This window comes from Cetorhinus maximus, chromosome 21, assembly GCF_964194155.1.
Source record: "Cetorhinus maximus chromosome 21, sCetMax3.hap1.1, whole genome shotgun sequence".
Lineage (NCBI taxonomy): Eukaryota > Metazoa > Chordata > Chondrichthyes > Lamniformes > Cetorhinidae > Cetorhinus > Cetorhinus maximus.
This window is the reverse complement of record NC_135899.1, coordinates 8,123,207-8,147,166: the sequence shown is the minus strand read 5'-3', so window position 1 is coordinate 8,147,166 and position 23,960 is coordinate 8,123,207. Positions and strand designations below refer to the sequence as shown.

At 44.1% G+C, this 23,960-nt stretch overlaps 2 protein-coding genes across 4 annotated transcripts in view; both read left to right on the top strand.

Moving 5' to 3' along the window:
• The window catches only part of LOC144695628 (butyrophilin subfamily 3 member A3-like), a 267,537-nt gene that overhangs the window by 98,135 nt on the left and 145,442 nt on the right, over positions 1-23,960 (top strand). The window lies entirely within an intron of this gene.
• The window catches only part of LOC144695630 (butyrophilin subfamily 1 member A1-like), a 99,812-nt gene that overhangs the window by 24,372 nt on the left and 51,480 nt on the right, over positions 1-23,960 (top strand). For 2 of the 3 annotated variants that reach the window (XM_078566533.1, XM_078566534.1), the window contains exons 4-5: positions 7,868-8,152; positions 23,263-23,382. In XM_078566533.1, the coding sequence (XP_078422659.1) occupies positions 7,868-8,152; positions 23,263-23,382 (405 nt within the window). Of the gene's footprint in view, positions 1-381; positions 539-7,867; positions 8,153-23,262; positions 23,383-23,960 lie in introns of all 3 variants that reach the window. The other variant, XM_078566535.1, reaches the window with a different exon arrangement.

The window sequence follows — 23,960 nt, the reverse complement described above, 5'->3', positions numbered from 1 at the left end:
CAACCTGCAGGGGAGGCAGCTAGACACATACTCAGAACTCCAACACATGTCTTATTGATGTTGATGAGATGGTGGAAGCGGAGCCTCAAGGTGCCGTGGCCAAGTGCCATCTGCTGGCATCGGCGCCGCACGTAGTTGTGCCTCCTTGCCATGGGCGCTACGACCAGTGTGTTATTGAAAGTGATGGACACCAAATATGTCCAAGATGGCTGTTGAGGGAGGGGGTTGAGAGCAGCCGTACTAGCTTCTGGGGACTGATCACCAGTGGTGTGGACAGGAGCCGCTGGAGACCTCAGATGGGCCACTATGGTTGGGGTGCGGCGTGTGTGTGCAGAGTGCATGAGCGATCAGCCCCAATAAGTGCTCTTCTCTGTTCTGCAGGCAAAAACTGAGAGCAATATGAGGGAGCGGCAGCGGACTGGTGGTGGGCATGCCGAGCTGCAGCGCCTCACCGCCAATGAGGAGCAGGCCATGGAGCTAGGGAGGAGGCAGGCGGCTAGGGCGGCAGCTGTTGGCGAGACTGGGGTGCAGCGGCCAGGTATTTGAAGGCCACAGTCCCATCCACTCTGTCTCCCCACCATCCAAAGCACTGATGGTTGCTGCAATTGTTGATGCAGCAACACTGCTCATTCACAGACTGATACAGTCAGACGTGTGTGTCCGACACAAAGGTCCCTTGGCCCCTTGAGGATGCGCGTCTCTAGCACCTTCCAAAGTCGCCCTATCCCATTTGTGACCACTATCCCCATGGCCTAACATGCCATGGTTTCGCTGCTGCACATCCAAAGACTTATTGCATCTTAGGAGGGTTTGTACTTGCACCACTCTTTCAGCCAGTGTGTCCCACATTACTCTGTCCAAAAGGTCCTCAGCACCTCACCTGTCAACCTCATGACACTCAACTTAAATAAATGCTACCACGTTAGTCATCCCTGCGCCAAGGGGAAATGTTGCCTTGTATCCACCCGTTCTATGTCCCTCATAACGGTGTGAAGGTCAATAATGTGACCTGTCAATCTCCTGTGCTCCACGGCAAATGTCGCAAGTGTATGCAATGTTTCCTCATCGCTCCAACTCTCCAGGCCATCATGCATCCAGGTCAGGAACCTCTGCACTCTCCCCACTCCAATGCCATCCCTCCCATGAAGTGCAGGTCACAGCTGAATGCAGAAGTGTAGATATGGCCTCGACAGCGTTCTCTGCACTTGCAACATGACCTCCCTTTTCCTACATTCTATTCCTCAGTTAATGAAGGCACGTCTGGCTTCGACCTTGTTAAACACCTTATGTTCCTGTTCTGCTACCTTAACAGGTCTGTCCAGCAAGGTCCCTGTAATTGTCGTGACTTCCCACGGTCCTACCATTACTCATGTATTCCTGCACCTTGCTTGTCTTGCCCAAGTGCTTAACCGAACACTTATCCACATAACATTCCATGTGGCATTCCTTAGGCTATCTGACCAGCCTGCCTGTATGTGCGTGTAATGTTTGGGCCTCCTCTTGACTATTTACCACCCCACCAATGTTCGTCTCCTTAGGTTCTTGAAGGGTGAGTGACTTATGAGGCTGGGGGGTGCGGAAAGGGATGAAAGGTGTTACTGAATGCTAACTGATGCATTGTCCTTGTTAATTTCAGCATCACCACCGCATGGCGGAGAGGGCACAGACAGAGAGTGCCAATGGTACCAACAGCCGGAGGACTGCAGGGGACCAGGCACGTGCTGAGTCCGGCAGTGATGCTGTGCCTCTGGAGATGTCAGCAATGCAGCAGCTGCAGGACAAGTGGCAGGATGCATGGGAGCATCTGGCAAGGTTGCATGAGGGTGTGCTTCAGTTGGTCTCTGTGGTGGAGGAGTCCAGGCAGAGTGTCAGTGAAGGCATGAACCTCAGGACAGAGCTTCAGGCTTCCTCCACTGAGAGATTGGCGACTCTCATGGAGAGGGGCTTCAGTCGGATTGAGACTCTTCTGATTGGGTTATGCTCTGACCTGCAAGCCCCCACAGCGCTAATGGCCACTGGTGGTCATTCACAATGTGGGAGATGTTCTGGGCACCAAGTATCGCCGCTCGGTGCCCATCCATCTGCGGTGAGCAGGGAGGTCCAATGTGACCTCACATCAGCACAGCAGCTGCCTGTCGTCGCTGCGAGCTCCTCTCAGGGCGCTCCGGATGAGGGCAGCAGCTCCTCCGCCTCTCTGCCAGTGACCGTTGCATCCATTGAGGCTGCGACAACTAGGGAGGTGCCAGTTCTGGAACTGGCCACTCCCTCCCAGGCTGGGCCAGCACAGGCTCCACGGGCCAGAGGACGCCTGCCAAGGTCATCAAGGCCAACAGGACAGCAGAGTCAGCAGGCTGTCTCCCAAGCAACTCTGAGCGATGGGGCAGCACCAAGACGTAGCACCCGTAAACGTAAGCATAAGGCACGTTAGGCACTCCACGGGTTTGTCACTGGTGATTTTGTGTTGGCCCTAGATTAGGGAAAATATCATTATGTACGTCTGAGCGACGTTTGTGTTTTATTTTGGACGGAATTAAGTCCACTTTTCTGACCATGGCTGAGGGTGTTTCCTTTGTTCTGCATTTGTATGTTTGACAGACATCTCATGAGTGTTTGAGTGGACATTGATGTTTCTGTACTAAGCCCTTAGTTGCAGCTGATGAGGTGGAAGATGTAGCACCTAAGTGCCACGTGTGCAAGCGCCAGGCAATGCTGGCCCTGCTGATCCATGTGTGTGGAGCTATCTGAAGGTTCGTTGGATTAAGTGTCCCGGGTGTCCCTGCCTCCTTGGTGTAGTAACGGGTCGGCATGCTGCCCCTCATCATTGCCCTCTGCTTCCTCATCCTCTGAGCCACTGCTGGATTCATCATGTGCAGCCTCATCCAGTGCGTCAAGGTCTTCATCGTCAACTGCATCCCCCTTTCCAGCACAAGATTGTGCAGAGCGCAGCATGCTACCACTATCAAAGAGACGTGATCTGGGGGTTACTGGAGTGCGTCCCCTGAACAGTCCAGGCAACGGAAGCGCATCTTGAGAAGACCAATGGCTCTCTCCACCACAGCCCTTGTGGTGCCATGGCTCCTATTGTAGCGCTGCTCAGCTTCTGTTTTTGGATGACAGAGAGGCGTCATGAGCCACCTTCTGAGGGGATAGCCCTTGTCACCCACCAGCCACCCATCCAGCCGAGCCGGAGCACTGAAGAGCGCCGGCACCTGGGAGTGTCTGAGGATGTAGGCGTCATGGGAGCTGCCTGGGTACCTTGCACAAACTTGCAGAATCAGCATCCTGTGATCTCACACTATCTGCACATTCTTGGGGTGGAAGCCCTTTCCGTTGACGAAGGCACCAGGCTCACCTGCTGGCGTCTTGATGGCTACATGTGTACAGTCTATAGCACCCTGGACACGAGGGAAGCCAGCAATGGCCACGAAGCCTCTGGCTTGCTGTGCATGACTTGCCTGGTTGCAGCGGAAGTGGATGATGGTCAATGCCCGTCTGAACAGAGCATCTGTAACCTGCTTGACAAGTGTGTACAGCTAATTGGGAGACACCGCGAAGATCACCTACCGAGCCCTGGAAGGAGCCAGATGCATAGAAGTGGAGGGCAACTGTCGCTGGCATGGGGTGTCCACTCACACAGTTAGGGGAGATCTCAGGGCCAATCTTCTGACAGATATAGTTGACTATCTCTCTTGAGAGATGGAGCCTCCTTCGGCACTGCACCTCAGTCATATTGAGGTAGCTGCTTCGCCGCCTGTATACCCTGGCAGCAGGATAGTGGGGTCTTCTGTGGCCCCTTCCACCTTGGACAACCTCTTGGCCCTGCGCCCCTTGTGCCTGCGCCTGCCCTCCCAAAGGTGGCTCCCCTGGAGGCTGATTGTTCACTCCTGGCATCCTCGTTATTCTATCCCTGCCTTGCTCCTCAGAGGAGCTGCCTCCAATGGAGATGTCAGAACCCATACCCAGGCTAAATGGAGGCATCTGGAAATCTGCAGGCCCGATAAAGATTACTGTCTGCAGACTGGTGAGCTGAAGCTTCAAAGTACAGAGAAAGCTATTGGAAATAGATCTGAACTGCTAACAATCACACAGGCACGTTTAAAACACTTTCTGCATTAAATACTTCAGAAAAAACATGAACAACACCTCTGAGCCCACATATCCCGCCCGCGGATGAGGTTTGTTAAAAAATCAGTTACCCGCCTGCCCGTTGGGCCCATGCGCTGAGGCGAAGATCGCATGGGCTCCTCAAAATCGGCTTCAATTGCTGAGTTAAGGGCCTTAACAAGGCCTTTAATTAATGGCGGATGTGCATCACGCTTCATAGTGCTCGCCCACCTAAATATTGCGATGCCGCGCACTGACTTCAGGACGCTCACGCGACATCTTAAGCGCTGACATGCAGGCTCCGCCATCTGTGCGTCAGCCATAAAATTCAGCCCTAAGTTTCTGTACTCGCGTTGCTTTCAATCTCCTGACTGTCTCTCCACTCTCACTGTTTTCACCTCTCTCTGTCCTGAATGCTCGCTGTTTTTTCTTTTTTTTCTAATTTGTACGTTTGAATGTTTCTATTTTTAAAATAATGAATTACAGTTAGCAAGCTTCATGTCATTGGAAAATGATAACCACAAAAGAACTTGCCAGAAAGTTCAGGATTTTAGCAAATATTTTAAACTGCTATCATTAGTCCAGACTGGAAACCTATGTCACTCTCCAATTAATATCATACTGTGTTCCCCTGTGTGCAGACAACACAGGGAAGAATGAGGTATAATTGGACACCACTCAGTCAGCATTCTGCCTGCAATCTGATCCAGTCAGTGATACTCAGGCTGCAGGCAGTTAGTGCAGACATCAACCTCTGCTTGACTATGCAGAGGTTTATATAAATGTATAGTGGCACCATTGGCATAATCCTTCAGAGTTCAGACAAGGCGTATGCTAACACTCCCGAGTTCAGAGAGTGTATAGTGCAAACGACCCTAAGTCCAGAAAGCACATTTATAGCAGGTACCTTCCAGGGATCACTCTGCACTGACACACTAGTTCAGTTCAGCCAACACGGTGGCCGGAATTTTTCAGCTCCGCTGCGGCACGTTTCCCGGCAACGGAGCCAGCCAGCCATTGACATCTCCTTTCACATCGTAGGCATGAGGGGCTGGAAAATTCTGGCCTGTATGTTAACGCTTCCGAGCTCAGACAACCTGAGGCCCATGCAGCAATTAACTTTGAGCCCCTTCAAATATGTGACCCCCATGAATTGGCATCATGTCACCTTTTGTCCTTGTGCAGAGAAAACTGTCATCAGACGGCTTGACACATGCTCATAGGGGGAACATCACTGGGTCAACTTAATACTGGAATATCCACTCTATGTCATCACTGTTGACATAATTTAGTTGCTGAGTTCATATGTAGATATAATGGGGTCAAAATTCATGGGCACTTCTAAGGCATCTTTTTCTAGATGGTGCAAAATTTCAGTGGAAAGTTTAAAGTTGCTTTGTGTATCCACAACTTACTGGTGTCAACTTTGAAGAGGTGACGTCAGAAATCCCAGTACTTCCACTTGATTTAAACTCCATAAAAAATAAGCCTCCATGACATAGGCAGACCTCTTTTCCAGGACAATATACTGGTTAAAGTGCAGCCCACAATGTGATATTTGATTGTGGACAATTGGGAAATTGCCAGGCATGTCCTGTCTTCAAATAGCAGGACAAGTCTAACCCAGCCAACTATTACCCCATCAGCCTACTTCCAATCATCAGTAAACTGATGGAAGAAGTCATCAGAATAAATTCCACTGGCGAAGTGAGAGTGACTGTCATTAACATGAGGCAGCATTCAGCTGTGTGGCACCAAAGAGTCCAAGTTAATCTGATGTCAGTGGGGTAAGGGTAAAATGAATAGTCTCCTGTGGTTGGAGTCATACCTGGTGAGGGATGGAGGTTTTTAGGGATGGTGGATGGTAAATGGAAATGATTGGTGGAAAACCTGAAATCGTCAATGACATAGGGTATTAGATGAGTCACAGACGGAAGTGGGCAAGAGTTAAGGCTAGAAGATGTTAGTTCGATGGGACAGCAGCAAGCTAAATAATCCACCCCACAAGACAGTTCTATTGTGTATCAGGGTATCCTCAGGGTAGAGTGCTGGGCCCAACCATCTTCAGCTGTTTTATCAATGACCTTCCTTCCATCATAAGGTCAGAAGTGGGGATGTTTGCTGATGATTGTGCAATGTTCAACATCGTTTGCGACTCCTCAGATACTGAAGCAGCCTATGTCCAAATGCAACAGGACGTGGACCATATCCAGGCTTGGGTTGACAAGTGGCAAGTAACAGTCATGCCACACAAGTGCCAGACAATGACCATCTCCAACAGAGAGAATCTAACCGTTGCCCCTTGACATTCAATGGAATTACCATCACTGAATCCCCCACTATCAACATCCTGGGGGTTACCATTGACTAGAAACTGAACTGTGCTAGCCACATAAATACTGTGGCCACAAGAGCAGGTCAGTGGCTAGGAATTGTGCGATGAGTAACTCACCTCCTGACTCCCCAAAGCCTGTCCACCATCTACAAGGCGCAAGTCAGGAGTATGATGGAATGATCTCCACTTTCCTGGATGAGTACAGCTCCAACAACACCCAAGAAGCTTGACACCATCCAGGACAAAGCAACCTGCATGACTGGCACCCTTTCCACAAACATTCACTCCCTCCACTACCCATGTATAATGGTAGCAGTGTGTACCACCTACAAAATACACTGCAGAAACTCATCAAGGCTCCTTAGGCAGCACCTTCCAAACCCGGTGAGTTTCTAGAAGGACAAGGGCAGCAGATACATGGGAACATCTCCACCTGGAAGTTCCTCTCCAAGCCACTCACCATCCTGACTTGGAAAAATATCGCCATTCCTTCACTGTCACCAGGTCAAAATCCTGGAACTCCCTCCCTAATTGCACTGTGGGTGTACCTAGACCGCCACAGGACTGCAGTGGTTCACCATCAACTTCTCAAAGGCAATTAGGGATGAGCAATAAATCATTGTCTAGCCAGCAAGGCCCACATCTCCTAAATGAATTTAAAAAAAAACAATCAAATCAGCCATGTTCTTATCGAATGGTGGAGCAGGCTTGAAGAGCTGAATGGCCTACTCCTGCTTTTAATTTTAATGTGCCTTGGGGAGGTATTGGAGATTGTCTATGTGCTGGTGAAGAATAAGAGTGTAAGCTTAGGGCAGGTGGTGGTGGTGAGAGAGGTTTCTGAAAGGATGGGTTTGGTAACATTATGGAATTATGATTTGGTGTCCTGTTGTGGGTCATAGTCCCTATGTAGATGGGAGTCATCACTAGACAATTGATGTTCAGCCCTAGGCTGTCAGAGGCCCTTCCGCTGCATAACCTTAGTGCTGCCTTCGCTGGTATGTTTGATGCTATCTGGAATGGAACCGATAGCTACAAATGAAAAGGGAAATAAATCAGTAAACAGGAATTGCTGATATCGCAGCAGCAGTTATTGATTAATGGATTGAGTGAAGACAACGTGATTGAGAATTCTGGAAACAGGAAAAGTGGCCCAATACTGAGTCCTCCTGTCTGAACAAACAAGGTACAGAACTGGTGGTGGAAGGAGAGTTTGACACATTATGGATCAATCCAATATTACCTGTTTTACACTATCATTGAGACTTTACATTACCCTCACTGATTTTAATATTTGGGTCAGTCAGTGTAGGAATAGTTAGTTCTACAATAATAATTAATACACTAAAACTATTATGGGTTTTTGACATTAAATATTTAACAATCTAAAATCTGTAATGGTTTGAATTACTGATTAAATATTATTTGCAGGTTTTGGACACCGGCCTTGGGTTCACCTGGAGGAAAACAAAAAGAAAGGACTTCGTGTCGTGTGTAAATCAGATGGATGGTATCCTGAGCCAGAGATATGGTGGGAGGATGGGAATGGACAAGATGTGACAACACAGTCTGAATGGGAATTCCTAAAGGACTCCAAAGGCCTTATTACTGTCCAGAGTCATATTGATATCACAAGTGATTCAGTAAACAAGTTTTCATGTTTCATGGGAAACCGGTTATTGAGCAAAAGACGAGAGGCACATGTCCAGATATCAGGTAGGTGAAAGTTTAGAACTCCTTTTATTAAAATAAATATTTTCAAACTATATTCCTCCTCTCCTAAAGGCACTAAGTCAGACAGGGTGTGGACCCATGAGCACTGGTTCACCTCTGGACCATACGCAAGGGGCCATTTTTCATATTTGAACTTAAAAATTGTTAAGCTAGCGATATCCGTGACACAGCAGATGAGCCGGTTGTGTCCTCATCTGTTGTCCACAAGTCACATTCCAAAAGTGGTCACTGGATAGAGATCAGGACCAAGCATGAGTTTTATAATTAGAGCGGAGGAAAGGGCTTTAAACTAAATAGTGGGAAGATAAATCAAGTGAGGGAAGGTGTGACTAATTACAGAGGATAAGGCAAGAGAGAAAGCTAGCAATAAGGGAAATAACAATGAGAGTGTGGCAGGAAGGGACAGAACGTACAAGAGTGCACCAGCAGATCAGGCTAGAGGTTGTAAAAATAATTGACAAAATTAAAGGCATTCTATCTGAATGTACACCCATTTGCAACAAGGTCGGTGAATTGACGACACAAATATAGGTAAACAGGTATGACCAAATTGCCGTTACAGAGACATGGCTACAAAGTGACCAAGGCTGGGAACTGAATGTTCAAGGGTATTTGACATTTAGGAAAGATAGTCAAAAAATTAAAGGAGGTTGGGTGGTGCTGTTAATAAAGGATGAGATCAGTATATTAGTGAGAGAGGATCTTAGAGTTGAAGATCAAGATATAGAATCAATTTGGGTGGAGCTAAAAAAAAAAGTAAAGGGCCCAAATATTGGTAGGAGTTGTTTATTGGTCACCAAACAGTAATGGTAATGTAGGGCATGGTATAAATGAGGAAATTAGAGGTGCATGTAACAAGCGTAGTCCAGTAATCATGGGGGACTACAATCTATCTATAGACTGGGTAAGCCTAATTAGCACTAATGCTGTGGAAGATGAATTCCTGGAATATATATGATGGTTTTCCAGAACAGCGTATTGAGGAACGAACTAGAGAATGGGCTATTTTAGATCTAGTTTTGTGCAATGAGAAAGGGCCAATCTCGCTGTAAAGGAACCCATGGGAAAGAGTGACCATAATATGATCGAATTTTTCATGAAGTTTGAAAGTGATGTAGTTCAATCCGAAACTACGGTCTTAAATCTGAACAAAGGAAACAATGAAGGTATGAGGGGCAAATTTACTGTGGTAGATTGGGAAACTACATTAAAAAGTATGATGGTAGACAGGCAATGGCAAGGATTTAAAGAATTAATACATGGTTTACAACAAATTTACATTCCTTTGAGGCATAAAAACCCAGCAGGAAGGGTGATCCAATCATGGCTAACAAGAGAAGTTAAAGATTGTATTAGATCAAAGGAAGAGGCTTATAAAGTTACCAAAAAAGTAGTAAGCTTGAGGATTGGGAGCACTTTAGAATTCAGCAAAGGAGGACCAAGAAACTGATAAGGAAAGAGAAAATAGGTTATGAAAGTAAACTAGTGAGAAACATAAAAATATACTGTAAAAGCTTTTATAGGTACGTAAAAAGGAAAACGTTAGCAAAGACAAATGCCCATTACAGGTAGAGGCAGGAGAATTTATAATGGAGAATAAGGAAATGGATACAAAAAACCTCCCAGAAATACCAGAGAACCAAGTGACAAGCAAGAATGAGGAACTGGAAGAAATTAGTATTAGTAAATAAGTAACACTGGAGAAATTATTGGGGCTGAGAGTTGATACATCCCCTGGACCTGATGATCGACACCCTAGAGTATTGAAAGAGGTGGCTGTAGAAGTAGTTGGATACATTGATGGTCAACTTCCAAAATTCTGTAGATTCTGGAATGGTTCCCGTAGAATGGAAGGTCGCAAATTTAAGAAAGGAGGGAGAGAGAAAATGGGGATCTACAGACTTGTAAGCCTGACATCTGTCGTGGGGAAAATGCTAAAATCTGCTATAAAGGATGTGATAACTGGACACCGATAATATTGGTAAGATTAGACAGAGTCAACATGAATTTATGAAAGGGAAATCATATTTGACAAACCTGTTGCAGTTTTTTGAGGATGTAACTAGTGGAATAAATAAAGGGGAACCAGTGGATGCGGTATATTTGGATTTTCAGAAGGCTTTCAATAAGGCCTTAACACAAAAAGTTAGTTAGAAAAATTAGAACACTTGAGATTGCGGGTAATATACTGGTATGGATTGAGAATTGGTTAAAGGACATAAAACGGAGAGCAGGAATAAATGGTTTATTCTCAGGTTGGCAGGAATCAGTGCTTGTGCCCAGCTATTCACAATCTATATCAATGATTTAGATGTGGGGACCAAATGCAAAATTTTCAAGTTTACTGATGGCACAAACTAGATTAGAATGTAAGTTGTGAGGGGATGCAAAGAGGCTTCAAGGGGATTTAGACAGGCAAAGTGAGTGGGCAAGAACATGGCAGATAGAATTTAATGTGGAAAAATGTGAAATTATCCACTTGTAGGAAAAGCAGAAATGCAGAATATTTCTTAAATGGTGAGAGATTGGGAAGTGTTAATATCCAAAGGGACCTGGGTGTCCTTATTCATAAGTCGCTGAAAGTTAACACACAGGTGTAGCCAGCAGTTAGGAAGACAAGTGGTATGTTGGCCTTTATTGCAAGAGAATTTCAGCACAGGAGTAAAAAATGTCTTGCTGCAACTGTGTAGAACCTTGGTGAGACTGCATCTGGAGTATTGTGTACAGTTTTGGTCTCCTTATCTAAGGAGGAGTGTACTTGCCATTGGAGCAAGTGCAACAAATGTTCACCAGACTGATTCCTGGGATGGTTCTATGAGAATTGAGGAGACTTTATGGTTTAGAAGAATGAGATGTAATCTCACTGAAGTGTACAAAATTCTTACAGGGCTCAACAGGGTTAATGCAGGAAGGATGTTTCCCCCAGCTGTGGGAGTGGGGGCTAGGACCAGGGGATACAGCTTCAGAATAAGAGGCCAGCCTTTTAGGACTTAAATGAGGAACAATTCCTTCACTCAGAGGGTGTTAAATCTTTGGACTTCTCGACCCCAGAGCGCTGTGGAGGCTCAGTCACTGAGTATATTCAAGGCAGAGATTGATAGATTTCTACATGTTAAATATATCAAAGGATATGGGGATGTGCAGGAAAATGGTGTTGAAGTAAAAGATAAGCCATGATCTGGTTGAATGGTGGAGCGGACTTGAGTGGCCGAATGGCCTACTCCTTTTCCTATTTTTTTATGTTCCTTTGTTCCAAACGCTGGATATTCTGGCTTTACATGGCTGAGTATTATTGTGAGATCCAAATGCTTATTCATTTGGAGAGCAGAGAGGCTATAACAACAATGTGAAAAATGGTGAGAGTTCTGAGAGCAGAGAGGAACTGAAAACAGCGCAAGAAGCAGCAAGAGTTCAGAGAGCAGAGAGGCTATTGAAAACTGCGTGAGAAACAGCGAGAGCTCTGAGAGCAGAGAGGCTATAAAAACCTCATGAGAAACAGCGAGAGTTCTGAGAGCAGAGAGGCTATAAAAACCGCATGAGAAACGGTGAGAGTTCCGAGAGCAAAGCGGCTATCCGCTGCCACCGCTGCTGAAGTCAGAGTCGAGTTAGGATATCGCGGTGTGACATCACAGCAAACCCAAATTGATTGGCTGATGAATATTTCTGCTTAGAGACTGAGACTCAACAATTGGACGATGAAAAATGATAAAATTATTAAGTAATAAGGAACAAGTGAGTAGCTGGTGAGTGTTAGGGGAAAATTAAAATTGCTAAATGAGAACACTGTAAGAATTTACTGAAGAGCATTTAAAATCTCCAACAGCCATGAATGCTAAACCTAATGACAGCTGAGGGTAAGCAGATGTATATTGCACACAAAGGGACTTTGAGTTTGTGATTTACACAGTTTCAAGAGATGAGCTAATGTCCAGCCACAGGCAGAGCCATTCAAGTGGTGCAACGATGCGATGAAGCCTTGAGAGCTGGACTGGAGATAAAACATAACATAAAGTTAGTTTATATATACTCCTCTCTCAGATAAGGACAGGGCAGATGGTTTTAGCTTAGATATGGGAAAACATACAATGGACAGAGGGGTCTTTGATGAAACAGAAACAGTCTTGAGTTGTGAGAACCAAGGTCTTGCGTATGTGTTTTAATTTTGATTGGATAATATAATTATGTATACACCCTTTAGAATAATTGGTTAGCAAAATCACATTTTTATGTACTTAGTAGGATAGTTTTAAAATGGTACCTATGTGTAGGTTACCGATTGGATATATTCAAATGTACTCAAATGTATTGTGATAAGAAAAAGTACAAAAGTAGTGAAATGTAATCAATCTGGGAGCTGGGTCTTCATTCCTAGGAATGATTGCGGCTCCCTTGCATAAGCTTGAATAAAACCTGTAAAGGAAGCCTGAGTCTCTCTGGTCGCTATGTGGTCGGGGATTGTAGTTTCTCCTCTTCAACTGGCCTATGTGGTAGTTGCAGGATTGGTGGGAATGCCCTCTTCATGAGTATTATCTTTTATTTTGAAGTAAGCTTTATTACAACTGATACATGTGTTAAGAATTAGTAGGATTTATCAGTAATAGTAAGGTGTATTAGTATTGGTAAGATTTTTTAGCAGTAGAAAGGTTAAATAATTAATAAAGGAATGGCAGAGCTGCTCTAACCTCGAAGGTGCACATCCTGTATAATGTTTTGCTAGTGCTGTTGGGGATGGTTTAAACTAACTCGGCATGGAAACTGGGAGAAAGCATCAGAGAGGAATACGAAGGTGCCCAAAATGCTGGGAGAGGCAGATAGTACTAGAATAGAGTATAGTAAATTAATAGGTGGAGTCAGAGTAAGGGAGAAAGTAATAGAGTCTAAATCAAGGTTACAGTGCATGGATGTGAATTACGGAGCATGATAACTAAGATTGGTGTGTTACAGATGCAGGTTGCCATGTGGAATTATGATGTTGTGGCTTTAACAGGAAGGGCTGGACTTGGTGTTGAGCATTTCTGGATACAAGGTGTTCAGGAAAGTTAGCAAAGGAAGAAAAGGAGGAGGGGTGGCAGCATTGATTAAGGAGAATATTGCAGTGCTGGAGAAAGAGGACATTCCATAGGGCTCAAGGACAGAATTTATTTGGCTAGAGCTAAGGAGCAAAAAGGTGCAATTACATTGCTCGGTGTAGTCGGTAAGCCTCAAATAGTGTGAAGGATGTAGAGGGACAAATCTGCAGGGAAATTACAGAGGGGTGCAAAAATTATAGAGTAGTTATAATGGGGGAACTTTAGTTATCTGAATATCGACTGGAATAGTGGTGGTGTAAATGGCAGAGAGGGGCAAGAGTTCCTAGATTGTGTTCAGGAGAATTTTCTATAGCAGTATGTGTCCAGTACAATGAGAAAGAAGGCACTACTGGACCTGGTTTTTGCGATTGAGGTGATCCAAGTAGACCAAGTGTCAGTGGGCAAACCTTTAGGGGACTGTGATCATTGTATCATAAAGGTTAAGATGACTATGGAAAAAGACAGTGAACAATTCAGAGTAAGGATAATAAACTGGGGGAAATCCAACATCAATGGGGTATGAATGGATCTGGACCAAATAAATTGGAGCCAAAGGTTGGCAAGAAAAACAGTAGATGAATAATGGGCTAGCTTCAAAGAGAGAAGATTCAGCACAGTCAAGGTATATTCCCTCAAAAGGGAGTAGCAAACAAATCCAGAACTCCCTGGATGACAAAGGAGGCAGAAGTGAAGATAAAGAAGAAAAAGTGTGCTTATGATTGTCCAGTAGAAAATACATTGAGAATCAGGCTGAATCCAGAAGGTTTATATGGGAGGTGAAAAGGCAGATATGAGTAGCAAAGAGGGAGGATGAAAAGAGACTGGCAGCTAACATAAAAGCGAACCCCAAAGCCTTGTGTAGGCATATAAATAGTGAAAGGTTTGAAAAAGGAGGAATAAGGCCTAGGAAGTAGGGACCAAAAAGGGTATTTACACATGGAGGCAGGGGTCATGGGTGAGGTATTAATGAATACTTTGCATCTGTCTTTACCAAGGAAGAGGATGCTACCCAGGCCCTGGTGAAAGAGGAGGAAATTCAGTCACTAGAAGGGTTTAAAATTCATAATATGGGGGTATTGGATAGGCTGTCTGTATTTAAAATTGACAAGGCACATGGACTGGATGAGGCACATCCAAGGATACTGAGGGAAGTGAGGGTGGAAATTGCAGAGGCACTGGCCATAAGTTTTCAGTCTTCTTTAGACTAAGGGGTGGTGCCAGAGGACTGAAGAATTGCAAACGTTACACCCTTGTTCAAAGAAGGGTGTAAGGATAAGCCCAACAACTACAGGCTAGCCAGTTTATCTTCGGTGGTGGGGAAACTTCTAGAAACTATAATTTGGGATAGAATTAATAGTCATATAGACAAATGTGAGTTAATTAAGGAAAGCCAGCATGGATTTCTTAAGGGAAAATCGTGTTTAACTAATTCGTTGGGAGTTTTTCAATGAGGTAACAGAGAGGGTTGATGAGGGCAATGCTGTTGATGTGTACATTGACTTCCAAAAGGCATTTGGTGCAGTGCCGCACAATAGACCTGTGATGAAAGTTATAGCTCATGAATTAAAAGGGATTGTAGCAACATGGATACGGAATTGGCTGAGTGACAGGAAACAGAGAGTAATGGTTAATGGATGTTTCTTGGTCTGGAAGATGGTTTGTAGTGGAGTTCCCCAAGGGCCGGTGTAGGGACCCTTGCTTTTCCTGATATACATGAATAATCTAGGCCCTGGTGTACAGGGAACAATTTCAAAATTTGGAGATGATTCCAAACTTGGAAGCATTGTAAACTGTGAGGAGGGCAATGTGGAACTTCAAAAGTACATAGACAAATTGGTGAAATGGACGGATAGGTGGCAGATGAAGTTCAATGTGGAGAAATTTGAGGTGATACATTTTGGTCAGAAGAACGTGGAGCAACAGTCCTCTAAAAGGGGCGCAGGAACACAGGGACCTGGGTGTATATGTGCATAAGTCATTAAAGGTTGTAGGACAGGATAAGAGAGCAATTAATAAAGCATGCAATATCCTAGGTTTTATTCATGGGGCATAGAACACACGAGCAAGGAGATTATGTTGAACTTGTACAAGACACTAGGTAGACAGCTGGAGTACTGCATACAGTTCTGGGTGCCACATTTTGGAAGGGTGTGAAGGCATTGGAGAGAGTGCAGAAGAGGCCTACGAAAATGGTTCCAGGGATGAGAAACTTCAGTTATGAAGATGGATTAGAGAAGTTGGGACTCTTTTCCAAAGAGAAAATAGGGCTGAGAGGAAATTTGATAGAAGTATTCAAAATCATGAGAGGCCTGGACAGAGTAGACACTGGGGAAATTGTTCCCATTTGTGAAAGGATTGAGAATGAGAGGGCACAGATTTAAGGTAATTGGCAAAAAGTAAAAGCGATATGAGAAAACACTTTCTTACACAGCGAGTGATTAAGACCTGGAATGCAGTACTTGAGAGTGTGCTGGAGGCAGGCTCAATCAAGGTATTCAAGAGAGAATTAGATGATTATTTGAAAAGAAACAATGTGAAGGGTTACAATCAGAAGGCAGGAGAATAACACGAGGTGAAATGCTCATTCAGAGAGCTAGTGCAGACATGATGAGCCAAATGACCTCCTTCTGTGCTGTATTTACTCTGTGAGTAGCTGACACAAAGGAAGAAATTGTGGTTGTTGGTGATCAGTCAACTTAGTCTCAGATCATCGCTGCAGCAGTTCCTCAGGGCAACATGTTCGGTTTAACTATCTTCATCTGCTTCATCAATGACCTTACTGGCATTATAATGTCAAAGGTGGGGCTGTTTTCTGGTGATTATGTGGTGTTCCGTTGCAATTTGCAATTCCTCAGATAATGTAACAGTCCATACCTGCACTAAGCATAAGCGTGAAACATCCAGGTTGGACTGATTTGTGGTGCGAATGTCACTTGCTGCTTCCAGGCAATGACCACCTCCAGCAAGAGAAAAGCGCCTTCACTTGGTATCGAATGACATTGCCTTTGCCAAATCCGCCACTATCAGCATTCCAGGGATCACTATTGGTCAGAAACTCAATAGGATTAGCCACATAAATACTGTGGCTAATAGAGCAGCCCAGAGGCTGGGCATTCTGCAGAAAATGCCGAATCTTCTGATCCCCCACAGTCTATCACCTACACGACACAAGGCAGGAGCGTGTCTCCATGCCTGTATAGATGCAGCAGCCACAGCACTTAAGAAGTCAGTAACATCCAAGACAAGGCAGCCTGTTTGATTGGCACCCCATTCATCACATTCAACGTCTCCTCCTTCCATTGCAATAGCATTGCTGCATTAGCTGCTAAACATGCAGCCTCCGCCACTGAGAGTAACAGGCACATGGGAACTACACTGCCTCCAAGATACCCATTAAGCTTTGAACTGCTGATTTTCTTCTACCAATGAAGACATCTGAGAGGACTGAGCAGAGAGTACTCTGGTGCTGCTGCTCTGAAGGAGTGTGTAATCCTCAGAGCCACATCCTGCTTTCCCACTAGGCATGGAATCAGGATGTTGATGCCATTGAGCTGCAAGAAAATGGACCTAATAGGATTACTAATATTACTTAATCCCTTTGAGAAAGTATCCTAAACTTGCAAAGTACCTCGATCTTACAATGTGGTATATTGGAGATCTTAGACATCCAGCTTACTGCCATCTCAATTTTTATCATTCTATAATTTTTTTCATTTTATCATTTATATCAGGCCAGTCAACTCCTGCAGATTGAAAGTGATGTCTAAGCCTCTGTGTTCCCTGGGACATATTCAGATTCTGATAGCTGCCACTCACTAAAGGCCATTCTGGGTTGTTGAGAAGTCCTCTCTGATGTTGCTGCAAGCAGGGTCTTGGATTCTGCTCCCAGGCCAACCATTTGCTGCATATTTTCAGAGAGACTTTGTAGTGACTTTTGCAGCAAATCTGCTACTATCAGCCTTTTCATAAGAGGGCTGAGATCTTCAGACAAATACCTGAACACTACTACTTATTTTGAACAAAGCAAATGTGGGACAAGGACCCCTCATGATTCTTTCCCCTGTTGTCACAGCTGAGTATGATCCCAGTATCCTAATTGTCTCCTCCCCCACCCCTCACCCCACTCCCCTCACCCCCCTCTTCAGTTATTGGCTGAATGTCTGTTATCCCACCTTCTGTAGCTCATGATTCCTGAAATTTGTGTGCATTTTTTAATATCCATTCATGGGATGTGTTCATGCGTTGCTGGCTAGCCCAGCACTATTGCCCTTGAGAAGGTGGTGGTGTGATGCCTTCTTGAACTGCTGCAGTCCCTGTAGGGTCGATTAACCCACAGTGCTGTTAGCGAAGGAGTTCCAGGATCTTGACCCAGTGACAGTGAAGGAATGGCAATTTAGTTCGAAATCAGGATGGTGCATGGCTTGGATGGGAACTTGCAGCTTGTGGTGTTCCCATGCATCTGCTGCCCTTTTCTTTCCAGGTGGTAGAAGTGTGAGAACAAAGTGCTTGTTACAGAGTGGTTTTTTTGAAAACAATTAGAGAATTCACAGTCTGGCCTACACCTGTGACTCCAGACCCATTAAATGTGGTTGACTCTTAACTGCATTCTGAAATGACCTAGCAATCCACTCAGTTGTACTGAACAACTACAGAAAAGTTGGAATGGAATGAAATAGGAGAGATCACCCAGTATAGAACTAAATTCTGAAAATGACAAAGACACACCTTGCTCAGTCAATCCTGCAAAGTCCTGCTTATGAATACCTGGGGGCTCATATAACAATTGGGAGAGCTATCCCAAAGACTAGATGAGCAACAGCCTGACATGGTCATACTCATCAATTCTATACTTTACAGCCAATGTCCCAGGCGCCTCCATCACCATTGCTGTGGGAGGTGTCAGCTGTGGCTCAGTTCATAGCATCCTCGCCTTTGAATCAGAGGGTTGTGGGTTCATGTCCCACTCCTGGAAACCAAGAACTGTGATTGTACTCGACAGAGTTGCAATCTGTGACTGTTGATAACTCGAAAGAGGATCACCATTGCTGTGGTACACAGTTGGAAGGGAATTGCTCTGGGAGTCCTCAACATTGACTCTAGAACTCATGAATTCTCATGTTCTCAGGTCAAGCATAGGTAAGGACACCTTCTGCTGTTTACCACCTACTATGCTCCCTTTGTTAATGAATGAGTACTACTCTATTATCATGCCTAGTGCAGACATGAAGATATAACAAATTTTAAAGCTATATTTTAAAAAGTGAACACCAAAAGCTGCTTAAGGTAGCTATAGCGTATCATGTACATTGGTGGTATTCAGCTCCAGACAGCCCTGAGACTCAAGCAAATACCTAATTAAATTATGGAGAACCACAGCCACTTGTGAAATTCACAAATCCCTTTGCTAAGGGTGCACCGTCACGAGAAAAGACTATAAAATATCAGTCAATTCATCTTTCTGCTTCCCCATGAACAAGAGAGACATCAAAACTCAATGGATGTTAGACGAAGAAGAAATGGATCTCATCGACATTTCATTGTATTGTGATGGCTCCTCATCCCAAACATAATGACCCTGGCTGCCTGAAACCTTCAGGGTGTGAAAAGCAAGAACATGGGATGTTTATTGGCCTAGCACACCATGTTATTTGGAAAAGGACTTTGGACTTGTAACAGGTCACATGGGTAATGCAGCCATATTTGTTACCTGCTTTTAAAATATAACAGTAGAAGCTGTTCTGAAGCAGATACCATCAAAAGTACCAGCTGAAAACCACCAAACCAGTTGCAAGCCAACTTAGCAGCCAAGGAAATAAACAACAATACCTTGAAAGTGGGAGGACTCTTTCCTTCCCCAGCCTGTTCCAACCTCATGATCACCTGAGATAATACCTCCTGGTAATTAAATTACAAAGAGCCTTTCAGCTTACTGAGAATCCTCAGCTTTTACAAGAGCATCCCCCACCCACCCCCCACCGGCTAAGGCATCAATTCATCTAAGAAACTACAAATCTGCTATGGAAGAGACTGAAATGAATCCCAATTGTAATCATTTTTTTCATCTGTATCTAATCTTTCTGTGTGATAGTTTGTGTGAGAGATCTTGTTTTAAACCTCTGGGGCAAGTGTGCAATAATAAATGATCATCTTTATTTTGAAATTCACAAAAGCTTGCTGCTGGAACCATTTAAGATAAGGTGAGATTGACTGCCCTTGACATCAAGGCAGCATTTGACTGCGTGTGGCATCCAGGAGCCCTGGCAAAACTGGAGTTAATAGGAATCAGGGGGAAAACTCTTCGTTGGTTGGAGTCATACCTAGCACAAAGGAAGATGGTTGTGGTTGTTGGAGGTCAATCATCTTAGTTGCACGACGCAAGGGTAGTGTCTTAGGTTCAAATATCTAACTCCCCTCCTGACTCCCCAAAGCCTGTTCACTATCTTACAAGGCACAAGTCAGGAGTGTGATGGAATACTCTCCACTTTCCTGGATGAGTGCAGCTCTAACAACACTCAAGAAGCTTGAGTGTTTGGCACCCCTTCTGCAAATATTCACTCCCTCCACCACTGATGAACAGTAGCAGCAGTGTGTCCCATCTACAAGATGCATTGCAGAAACTCACCAACCTCCTTAGGCAGCACCTTCCAAACCCATGACCATTACCATCTGGAAGGACAAGGGCAGCAGATAGATGGGAACGCCATCACCTGGAAGCTCCCGTCCAAGCCACTCACCATCCTGACTTGGAAATATACCGCCGTTCCTTCATTGTCGCTGGATCAAAATCCTGGATCTCCCTCTCTAACAGCACTGTGGGTGTACATACACCAGGGGGACTGCAGTGGTTCAAGAAGGTAGCTCACCACCACTTTCTCGAGGGTAATTAGGGATGGACAATAAATGCTGGCCAAGCCAGAGATGCCCACATCCTGTAAATGAATTTTTAAAAATGGGAACTGTATTAGAAAACCTGAGGATAAGAAAACACACGCATCTTACACATTACAACACTTTGATCATGAGCAAGAATAAAACCAATAAACTCTGCCCTTGACACTATGTTGAACACCACTTGGAAGGTGCATGGAGGGTAGAAAGGGAACAGAATTTACTCTGGGTGGGGTCTTCTGTGTCCATCATTGCGTGTGGCTCAATAGCAACATTAAATGTCGAGCCGGCTGAGCCCTGAATGACATATGGTGAGGGAACCAAGATGAGAGAAAAACACTTGTTCTCACCTTCGCCAATTTACCTATCAAAGGTGTACCTGTCCATGACTGTATTAGTAAAAGTCACCATTGCACAATCCTTGTGAAGCTGAAGATTCATCTTCACACTAAGAATTCCCTCCATTGTGTTGTGTGGCATTACCACATGCTATATGGGATAGATTCAGAACAGATCTACCAGCCTAAAAATTGGCATCCATGACCACTGTGGGCCATCAGCAGCAGCAGAAATGTACAGTAAAATCCCATTGTTCATGTGGGTTACGTTCGCGTGAAATCTCGCAAATGGCGAAATTGTGAATGGTGAGCATACTTTATAATGGGAGTGAATTAGATAGGTTCTAATGCCAGGAGCAGCAGCAGACATATCTAAAAATGTGGTGTCAATCTGGTGAAACTACAACACAGAACTACGAGCATGTTAAACAGCAAAGCAGCACGCAATAGAACATAGATAAATGATCCCACAACCTCTGTTTATTGCTGACCAATCATCTCAGCCTATCATGAAAGTATAATAATTTTCATCATATTTTTCTGGTTTATTGTGAAGTAGGGTTATGGGGGTAAGTATAGTTGGGTCTGTGTGTGTGATTTAGTTACATTTGGAGTCAAGTCGACTGCAAGTTTAAATAATCAAAAGGAGCTCGGTGCTTCACATGCTAATGAACAAACACGGATGCTGGCTTAGCATGTAAGGTGTGAAAGGAATTTACATTTTTCGATAAATGAAGGGATTATTTGGATTTCAAAGGGATCTCAGTCTGTTTACAACTAGCCAGATAAGCAAGACTAAGGAATGTGTTTATTTTTTCCAAAGGTTACTGACAATATATAGTGACAACATGAAATTGTTATATTATGAGGGGGAATACAGTTTCAAAGACATAAGAAACAATAGAATTTACATATTAAAAAGAGAGAAACATATATAAAAGGAAAATGAAGGGAATGAAAGGAGACAGCCATGGAAGATTTAACAGGAGCTTATGAAAAGCCTTAATGGAGCCTCCAGCATTTGTGCCTAAATCTGCTGTCTAACGAAACTGAAGCTGGAGAAAAGATATTTGGAATTCCAATGTCCAGGGTATTGTGTTAACTTGCTGCATCTATTTTCAATCTAAAATCTATTTTCGTCAGTTGCCTTAAAGGGAGTGTAACTGGGACTCAGGATCTGGAATTTTAGAAGTTATTATCATAGTAATTGTCTTATGTATGTGCTTGAAATCTTTTATTTTGATAATAAGTTAAATTTAATTTTTTAAATCTCTAAAGGTCTTAGAGAACTTATTGCTTCTGAATTCAGTGCACACCTCTTGTAATAAATACATATTGCAAAACCATTGTGCTAGCGTGACCAAGTTTCCCTCGTGGATTTGGTCCACCTGGCACACACCATCTGCCATGTCACAACACAGCCCCAGGGTGACACTGCAGGAGTTCCGTAGGGTAGTATCGCCGGCCCAAGCATCTTCAGCTGCTTCATCAATGACTTTGCCTCCTCATAATGTACTAAGTGGGGATGTTTGCTCATGATTGCACAGTGTTCAGTATCAGCCGTGACTCTTCAGATACTGAAGAAGTCTATGTCCATATGCAGCAAGACCGGAGCATTCAGGCTTTGGCTGATAAGTGGCAAATAATCTCCCCATTGCACAAATACAAGGAAATGACCATTTCCAACAAGAAAGAATCTAATCATCTTTCCTTTCAACAACATTACCATTGCTGAGTAATGCGTCACTGACAAGGCCAGCATTTGTTGCCCGTCCCTAATTTCCCATGCACTAAATGGCTTGATGGGCAATTTCGGAGGACAGTTACGAGTAAACCACATTACTTTGGTTCTGGAGGCACATGTGGGCCAGACCAGGTAAGGATGGCAGATTTCCTTCACTAAAGGACAGTCGTGAACCAAGTGGACTTTTATGACAATCGATGATAGTTTCATGATTGCCATTACTGAGACTAATTTTCAATTCCAGATTTTATTAATTATATTTAAATTCCACCAGCTGCTATGGTCGGATTGAACTCATGTCCCGAGAGCATTAGCCTGGGTCTTTGGATTTAGAATTCAGTGACATTACCACCGTCTCTCACTCACCAGCTAAACCTTGGGGTTACCATTGACCGGAAACTTAAATGGCTCAGTCATATAAATACTGTAGCTACAAGATCAGGTCAGAGACTGGTAATTATGTGGTGAGTAACTCACCTCCTGACTCCCCAAAGCCTGTCCACCGTCTACAAGGTACAAGCCAGGAGTGTGATGGAATACTCTCCACTTGCCTGGTTGAGTGCAGCTCCAGCAACACTCAAGAGGCTCAGCACCATCCAAGACAAAGCAGCTCGCTTGATCCACACTCCATCTACTACCTTAAACATTCACTTCCTCCACCGCCAGAACACAGTCTGTACCATCTACAAGATGTAATGCAGCAACTCGCCAAGACTCCTTCAATAGCACCTTACAGACACATGAACTCGAGCAATTAGAAGGACAGGGGCAGCAGACACACTGGAAAACCACCATCTGCAAATTCCTCTTCAAGCCACACACCACCTTGACTTGAAACTATATCGCCATTCCTTCACTATCACGAGATCAAATTCCTGGGACTCCCTTCCTAACAGCATTGTGCGTGTACCTGTACTAGGTACAAGACGCAACTGCTCATCACCACCTTCTCTAGAGCAGTTAGGGATGGTCAACAAATGCTGGCCTTGGAAGGAACATTTGCATCCCATGGCAAAATATACTGATACTGACCCTGGTTTTTTTTAACCTTAGATGAATTCTTCCCTAAAGTCAATGCCTGGCTGATAACTTTCTGGGTGGTTGCAGGCCTTGTGATTATGGCTATTGCTGCTGATGTTATAGTCCACCGAAAAGAAGATAAAATGATTCAAGGTAGGAGCACAAATAATAGTTCAACATTATTGTGTTAAAAAGGTTTACAAATCTGAAATTTGTGTATGGAAATTAAGGACAAAATCTGTCAACAAATTGCAATTGAATTATAATTGTAGGAGATTTTAATCACTCAAAAATTAGACTGCAATTGAAAAATGTGATGACAGTGAAGGTTTGTTTTGGTTTGTTTGAATAGAATCTCTTAATCAATGTACTGCTAATCCAATGAAGAAAGAAGCATTACTTTACCTGACTCAGGCTTATAAGGGGAGAAAGAAGACATAATTTGTTTTTATTCATTTTTGGGAAATGAGGATTGCTGGCCAGGCTACTATTTATTGTTCATCCTTAATTGCCCTTGAAATGGAATTGGCGAGATGTATTCTTGGATCACTGTAGTCTAATTGGTGTCTGTACACCCATTGTGGTTTTTTTGTGGCAGTTTGATAGAATTGAGTGGCTTGTTAGGCAATTTCAGAGAGCAGTTAAGAGTCAACCACTTTGCTTTGGTTCTGGCAGGTTTCCTCTCCTGCAGGATAATCTGTAGCTTTGGTGTCATTATCAATGAGACTATC